General features: G+C 37.6%; 1 protein-coding gene across 1 annotated transcript in view; it reads right to left on the bottom strand.

The window, feature by feature from the left end:
* LOC112162088 (bifunctional 3'-phosphoadenosine 5'-phosphosulfate synthase 2) overlaps positions 1-5,819 on the bottom strand; it is a 13,425-nt gene extending 7,606 nt beyond the window's left edge. The window contains exons 1-5 of the mRNA XM_024297738.1: positions 5,412-5,819; positions 2,037-2,151; positions 1,712-1,947; positions 1,509-1,647; positions 1,318-1,436 (exon numbers count right to left, since the gene is read on the bottom strand). Of these exons, the coding sequence (XP_024153506.1) occupies positions 1,318-1,436; positions 1,509-1,647; positions 1,712-1,947; positions 2,037-2,151; positions 5,412-5,438 (636 nt within the window). The 5' untranslated portion in view covers positions 5,439-5,819. The remainder of the gene's footprint in view (positions 1-1,317; positions 1,437-1,508; positions 1,648-1,711; positions 1,948-2,036; positions 2,152-5,411) is intronic.
* Positions 5,820-8,029: the final 2,210 nt, after the last annotated feature.

Consider the following 8,029-nt stretch of genomic DNA (forward strand, 5'->3'; position numbering starts at 1 on the left):
TTTTTATTTAATCAAACTGATGTAAATTTGCAGGAGGATTTGTTTGTTCTTGGTTTTGTTTATTTTTTTGCATGTCACCTCCGGTCTCCTGTACAGTTATTAACTGTTGATCTAAACTCAAAAGTCACTTTAAAGAACAAAAGTTTCCTGTTCTTGTCTTATTGGATTCATCTTTGGAGATTTTTTTGTCTAGCACTTTTACAACAAATCGGAAATTACAAAAAAAATGGTCTGATTACAAATCTTAAACCCCCAAAAATCTAAAAAGGTGAAAAAGTTTCACAACTTTCCTAAGAACTTTATAGAAGTTTCACTAATAAAAACATTGGCAAAGCTAAAGTCAACCAACAAGGGATTAAACTGTGTTCTTTTGTGTTCTGGGATTAATGACTTGGTTGGGTTTTGTTTTTTTACTGTTAGGCGTTGTTTGTAAAGGTCACGCACATCTTAAAAATCCAGCTGAATTGCGACAAAACGCTTAGATAACAATGAGGAGGCGTAGGAAACTGGAGGAACTCATCTTTGAAAGTTCACAATGACTTTGCAGAAACCCAACTCCTACTTACTTTTGATTGGCACACGTATCAAGATCCGTCATATCGTAGATTTTATCTAGTGTTTTTTTTTTTTTTTTCAAACTGCAAGACACTCCCCAAAGCTGCTTTTATCATGAGATCAACACAGTTTGGCAGAGTAATGCTTTGTCAAGTTCAAACAGGACCTTCAAGAATAACATGTACGAAGTGGCGGTTTTGTAACAACACACAGGGCACTTGGCGATCTCACCATGTCGCGCTCTGGCTTGATAACAAAGCTATGAAAGCCGTGTGAGCTTGTTGATTTTATCAGAAACCTTTCCCCTTGCTAGGATAAAGGCCTGATGGCAGAAGCAATCAGTTTTCATTCACATTGAGGTACATGTACAAGCAGTTTTTTTAAAAATAACTGCTATTTTATGCTGAATTAACCCTTGACTCAATAGTTTGTAGTTGTTGGAGTCAAAGGTCATTATGTTGATAAAACATTCTCCTTTTGCAAAGCTGGTTTAATATTTTTAAGAGAAAGTGATCTTAAATGTTGCATCCGTTTTCTGGACATACCCTATTATTCTACATAAAAACAGGCTTAAGCTTTGATATTTGCTCAAACGGGAGTCCCAGATTCATGTCAGAGTTGAGCCGTTTGCTTTAAAACCAATATTTGCTCTGCAAACAGCGTGTCCAGAGAAACTTCAAATGACACAATGGAAACCCGAACGAGACGCAACTCGCATCCTGTTTCCAAGCCCCGGCGGCGCGAGCCCATTGTCTGACGTACCTGCTCCCTAAGCAGCTCCAATATTTGCTGGAGACATTCGTTCACGGAGAGCTCTCCAGTCTTCAGGACGAGCTCCGGCGCCTCAGGACGTTCATAATTTGAGTCGATCCCGGTGAATCCTGGAGACAAACACGAGTGTTTTATTAAACTGTTTTTTACAGGGTTGTGTTAGAAGGAAAACACTGGTAAACCTTTAATCTCTCCAGCGCGGGCCTTCTTGTAAAGCCCTTTAACGTCCCTGCTCTCGCACACTTCAAGAGGAGCATGAACAAACACTTCAAAAAAAGGCAGCGCCGCACTCTGATGGATCTTCCTCGCCTCGTTACGATCCTGCAGAACAACACATTTTAGAACTTTGACGTCTGATCGGACGTTTCATCTAGCGGTTTCTGACCTGTGTAAAAGGCGAGATGAAGCTGGTGATGCACACCAGGCCGGCATCGGCAAACAGTTTGGCCACCTCAGCAACGCGCCGAATGTTCTCCTCGCGGTCTTCAGAGGAAAAGCCTAGATTCTTGTTCAAACCGTGACGGATGTTGTCTCCGTCCAGAGAGTAGCAAGGGATGGCGTGGGATACCAGGTACTCCTCCAGAGCAAAACTGATTGTAGTCTTTCCAGCACCAGACAAACCTAGTGGGTACAGTTAACCAATCTGTTTACATTTAGGCTAGAGATTTTTTTTTTTTTTTGCTTTCTTAAAAAAATAAATAAAAATGTACCAGTGAGCCAGATGGTGCAGCCTCTGAAGCCCCCCCGGGTCCCCACTACCTGCCCCCTCTTGCTCCTGCTAACATGGTGGGCCTGGTAAACCACATTGGTCGCCCGGTTGAGATCCTGAAACAGCAGAAATGTGACTCAGTGAGTTTTTCCTTAAAAAACAATCATTTTTGTCCTTTTAATTTGAAATACCGACATGTAAATATTGCCATTTGTTTACGGATTTGCATGGTCTGCAGAAGGACAAAGCCGTGAAGTGGCACACGCATGTCCTGCAGTGCATTGCGGAAGTCGGAACAGGTTCGACTGCTCCGGTTTATGTCAGAGTTGACACATTAAACCAGGGCGTGGATGACTGGCGCTTTACAAGGAGAGGGGGATCGGGAGGAGGTGGAGCGAGGGAGGGAGGGGTGAAAAGCGGCTGGACAATGTTCCCCTGTGTCCCGCCAGCTGAATCAGTGATGATGTGGCAGTGCTCGTGCCCGCTTCGTCCCCATCCCTCTTCCTCCTCCGTACGCCCTTCATACAAGACACCCAGAGCTGGAGGAGATCCACAAGCTCTGCCCTCCATGTTTGCAAGAGTTAGTCAGAGTGGAAAAAGAGGAAATATTCTCTTGAGACTCATCCATCCGCCGATTGCATCACACGTTAGGATCATATACATATTCCTAATAGTTATTTTGACACTTCAACCAGTCAAAGTTGTGTTTTATAGGGTGTGTGTGGAAGCTGATTCATAATAAAATGTAATCTATTTCTCCTTAATCTTCTCTAAAGAAAAAGAACAGATAAAAGTAGGATGTGGAGCAGTCTGCCACCAAGGGTGCCGTATCTCCTGTGTTTACTCTCCTTTCTCCAAAAGATCTCTGCTGGGACAGATAAAAGAGACAATATATAAAAGTGAAAAAAATATCTCTGACGATTAACTATCAAGTTAATCGTTTAAGATGCAGACATGTAGGTTTTAGACCTCATTTTGTAAAAAAAATAAGTTTAATTTTCACAATAAAGTCAATAAAATTTTATTTTTTTAAGCTATTGTCTTAATTTTAAAAGAAAAAACACATTTTTAACGTGGATGCAGATATATAGGGTTTTTTTTTAACCTATTTTCTTAGATTTAGGCTTATTTTTCACTATAAAAGAAAAAAAAATCAAGTTTTTAAAGCTTTTGTATTAACTTTTGTGTAAAATTTAAGCTTTTATCCACAACAAAATTCAAGCATTTCTATAAATTATTAAAACAAAACAAACAAAAAAAAATTGTGACATGGAAACAATGAGTATCAAGATTCTGATTCAGTCATGCAAGTTTTTGACCTCATTTTGTAAGATTTTAGTTTGTTTTTCACCATACAGGCTCATAAAGTGGTGTTTAAAGCTTTTCTATTCATTAATAAAAACAAAAATTCTAATCAAGCATTTTAATGTTTTTCTATTAATTAATAAAAGCAAAACTATACCTCCGATGTACCGAAAAAAATCAAGTTCATTGTTTCAGATAACAATGAAGACATGCGTTTTTGGCCTCATTTAGTAATATTTAGATTTATTTTTCACAATAAAAGCAACAAAATTCAAGTTTTACAAAATCTTTCCTATGAGTAAACAAAATCAACTAAAAAAAAAACAAAAAAACTCTGACATGGAACCAATGAGTATCAAGTTTCTGATTCAGTCATGTAGGTTTTTGACCTCATTTTGTATGATGTTGTTTGTTTTTCACAATAAATGCTTATGTTTTTATATCAATTAGTAAAAGTGAAAACATATCTCTGATGTGTAACCAAGGAAGAACAAGGTCATTGTTTCAGATAACAACACAGTCATATAGGTTTTTGACCTTATTTTGTAACATTTACGTTTATATTTCACAATAAAAGCAAGAAAATTCGAGCTTTTTAATGCTTTTCTATTCATTAATAAAATCTAAACATTTCTCTGTCTAGGAACCAAGAAGTATTTAAGTCATCGTTTAGTATAACAATGCAGACCTAAAGGGTTTTGACCACATTTTTTTTTTTAGATTTAGGTGCATTTTTCAAAATAAAAGCAATATAATTCAAGTTTTTAAAAGCTTTTCTATGAGTTAGTAAAAGCAAAACCGTATCTCTGATATGCAAGCAAGGAAAATCAAGTTTATCATTTCAGATAATGTAGACGTGTCGGTTTTTGACCTCATTTAGTAAGATTTTGATTTATTTTTCACAATAAAAGCAACAAAATTAAAGTAAAAAAAAAAGCAACTTTGTTAATTTATAAAAGCAAAAACATATTTCTGTTTAGGAGCCAAGAAGTATTAAATTAATAGTTTAGGATAACAATGCAGATTTCTTTGGTCTCATTTCTTAAGATTTAGGAGAATTTTTCACAATAAAAGCAGTACAATTCAAGAATTTTATATTTATATATATTTATATAAATTAACAAAAGCAAAACAGTATCTCTGACATGCAACCAACAAAGATTAAGTTAATCATTTCAGATAACAATGTTTATTTCAGTTTTTGACCTTATTTAGTAAGATTTGGATTTGTTTTTCACAATAAAAGAGACAAAATTGAAGTTTTTAAAAAGCTTTTCTTTGAATTGATAAAAGCAAAAACACTTCCCTGTCTCTGAGCCAAGAAGTGTTAAGTTAATATTTTATGATAAGAAAGAAGATATATAGGTTTTGTAACATTTAAGTTGATATTTCAAAATAAAAGCAAAAGCATTTTAAAGCTTTCTATGAAATAATAAAAGCAATAACACATTACTGTCTGAGCCAAGAAGTATTAAATTATTCAATTAGGTGTATTTTTCAAAATAAAAGAATCAAAATGTGTGTTTTTTAAGATAAAAGTTCAAGCTTTTTAATTTGTCTAAATTAAAAGAATTAAACTGTAACTTTTTAGTTTGAAATCGGCTCCTTGTTGTTTTTGGGGACTCTAAAGTGTTATTAACTTTCTGCAGACAGAAGATGCTGGTGGATGCAGGCGGTTTGAAATGTTCAGTTTCTCCTCTGTTACACCCTGTTGGGATCTGACTGTTGGCGCCATTCCCGTGTAGTTTTCCGTCTCACAGTAACTTCTTTCAGACCCTCAACAAGACCCCCTTATGCTTGAGGGCCGAGTCCACCTGGACACGTCTCTGCTACAAGCGACCTATTGAAGGACGCAGCGGCCGCCACACCTGGAGGAAGGGTCAGCGCGAGCAAGCGACGCGGGAGGAAAAGGGTTAAGAAAGTCGTTCAAATGTTATGAGTTATAAAGCCTAAAAGTTAGTCGGTGTTATTACTTTGCTATGACGCGCGAAGGAAGAAAAATCGCTGCACCAGGATGAAAGAAAAAAAAAGTTGAAGGTTCGGTTACTCCGTTATCTTCAGATTTGCTCACCGTACGAAGCTTTTTCACTCCCGACATGTTGCTGGGGGTTAACGCCGCCGTCTGACTGCGGAACACCGGGCTCGGAGCACTTCTCACGGGCAGGCCTGTGCGCTCTCCCTGGAAGTTGTTGGCACCGGAAAGTTTTTTGCAGGCAGAACGAGGCGATTTGAGATTTTTAAAGGGACTTTCGAGACACGTAGCATTCCGCTGGCCCTTCCCCGGGTCCTCCCTCTTCCTCCGACGTGCAGCCAGGGCATTTACATAATCCGCCGTGTAGAAAGGAGCCAATGCCGAGACGGTTCAGCCAGCGGGGTCAGGGCTCGGTGCTGTGGGACCCGAACCGGAGTCAGGGCGCGGACGGGCTGCTGACGTCTTCCGCTGCAGACAGAAGCTGAGATGATGAATCAGCACTTTTTTTCCTTCCTTCCTTTTTTTTCTCCTACTCAGTACTGTTTAAAAATCTGAAGAACTGATCATTAACAGTAAGCTTTATCCTATGACTGGAATACTAAAAACGGCATTTTTGTGGGGTTTAGAAAAAAAAAAAACTATTGTCACGTGATCAGGACTTGAAACATAAACCCAACTAGGGCTGGGTATCGATTATAATTGCCAGAAACGATTCGAGCCTGGATCAATTCGGTTGCGATTTTTTTTTTCAATTCTTTCGATTTTTCAAATCAATTTTGAGTTTATACATACATATTTGTTTAGAAATAACATTAATAATCTACTATATGTTTAGAATATATTTATATTAATCTGATACAGTTCACAAACTGTAAAATGTATAAATGAAATAAAGAGATTGTTAGTAGCATACGTGTTACATGGTTTCTCAAAAGGAGAAGCTCTAAAAAAACTGTTTAGATCATTAACATTGTTAACATTGTTCTGCTTCTCCAGGGGAATGTTTCAGTTTGGCCACTAGGTGGCGATTGCGCTAAAGCATTACAACTTCTTCCAGTAGAAGTAGAAAGTATGCATACAAAAAAACAGTTTTAAACCTTAAATGGTTACTTTAAAAACATATTACCGTAAAAGAGTTTGGAAGTCAGCAATGTATGTTTAGATCAACCGAGCGTTAGCATTAGCCGTTCTATGGGAAATCCCATTAAACATTAGCATCAAGCTAGCTTTATGTGTTTAATCGATTCATATTTTTATTAATCGATTATGTTCTGTTAAGCTTAAATTGATTCAAATTGATTAATTGATTTTATCAACCCAGCCCTATTAGAACCCCCTATCTCGTTTTTATTTATTTATAAATTGTGTATCTCTTTATTCAAATCGTAAATCAGGAGCTGACAATAAAAATGGCTGTAGCGGAGACGTAGATTCTACAGACATAAGCTCCCTGCTCTGATGCATCCACTTGCAGACAAATAGATCCATGCACGTCTTTGTTTTTTTCACCCGAGATAGTATCTGGCTCAAAACTGTCCGTCTGGATAGCTCTGATATTGCTTAATATTAGGTTGGGGGTGTGAGGAGCTAAAAGACTATGGTCACATATCCCAAAATACCACTATGCGTTAACCTAGATGCAAGTTTGAAGGAAATTTGTCAAGAGCCACATTGATTTTATGAAAAAAATCGAAATTTTACGAAATTTTATGGTGATTTTCTCAAAAGGTTGACACTAGTTAGTGGCCACCCACGCTCATTTTGAGGATGGCAGTCTAGGTACAGGAGGGGATGACGCCATTTCGAAATTGGGTCAACTGGTAGCCCGGCGAACCGGTAACACGAGGGCAGTGTTGGGTACGTTACTTTGAAAAAGTAATTGATGACTTTACTTTAGTTACTGGATGAAATTGTAATGAAATTACTTTACCTATTACTTATTCTAAAAAGTAACTCTCTACTCGTTACTTTACTTTTTTCTGGTCATGTAGAAATTCTCAAGGGGAAAACAACATCAACAAGATCCTCTTGTCTTCCAATTATTTTTAAATCAATGGCCTTGATCAAACTATGAGCATGATTTAACACATAACCTGACTTCATTAGAAATCAGACAGCAGAGTGAACAATGACACAAAGTTCAAACATATGTTGTCTATGGTTCTGTTCAGAGACAGATATGTGGAAAAAACTGTTACAACTTAATACATATATTAAATCTGAAACTAAGTCTATTGAAACCATAAATTACTGGTTAATGCCTCCAGCAGTTTCTTTCTTTCTCATGTTGTATGGCGGGTCTCTGCTTTTCTCCGGTGATCCGACGCTGAGATGAGAAGTCTCCTCCGGTATCCTTGGTGCTTCTCGGTCTCTCATTAGATTTTTAATTTAGGTGCTGTGATTACAGCATTCAGGGCATGTCTGGACTTTGACTGATAACCCCCACTCTGCAGTAGAAAGCGTGCGTGCACAGCGCCAAAACACTGGTTGCTTTTTTACCCCTCCGTTTTGTTTAATTAAACTGAGAGAAAATCTCAAAGCCTTCAAAACCAAAGTAACGGAGTAACGAGGGTTCTGTAGTCCAGTTATTGTAATTAATTACCGAAATTTGAACTGTAATTCGTTACGTTCCCCCGTTACTGACAAAAGTAATTAAATTACAGTAATTTGTTACATGGTAATCCGTTACCCCAACACTGCACGAGGGGAATATAAAA

The sequence above is a fragment of the Oryzias melastigma genome, linkage group LG15 (genome assembly GCF_002922805.2).
Source record: "Oryzias melastigma strain HK-1 linkage group LG15, ASM292280v2, whole genome shotgun sequence".
Taxonomy (NCBI): Eukaryota; Metazoa; Chordata; class Actinopteri; order Beloniformes; family Adrianichthyidae; genus Oryzias; species Oryzias melastigma.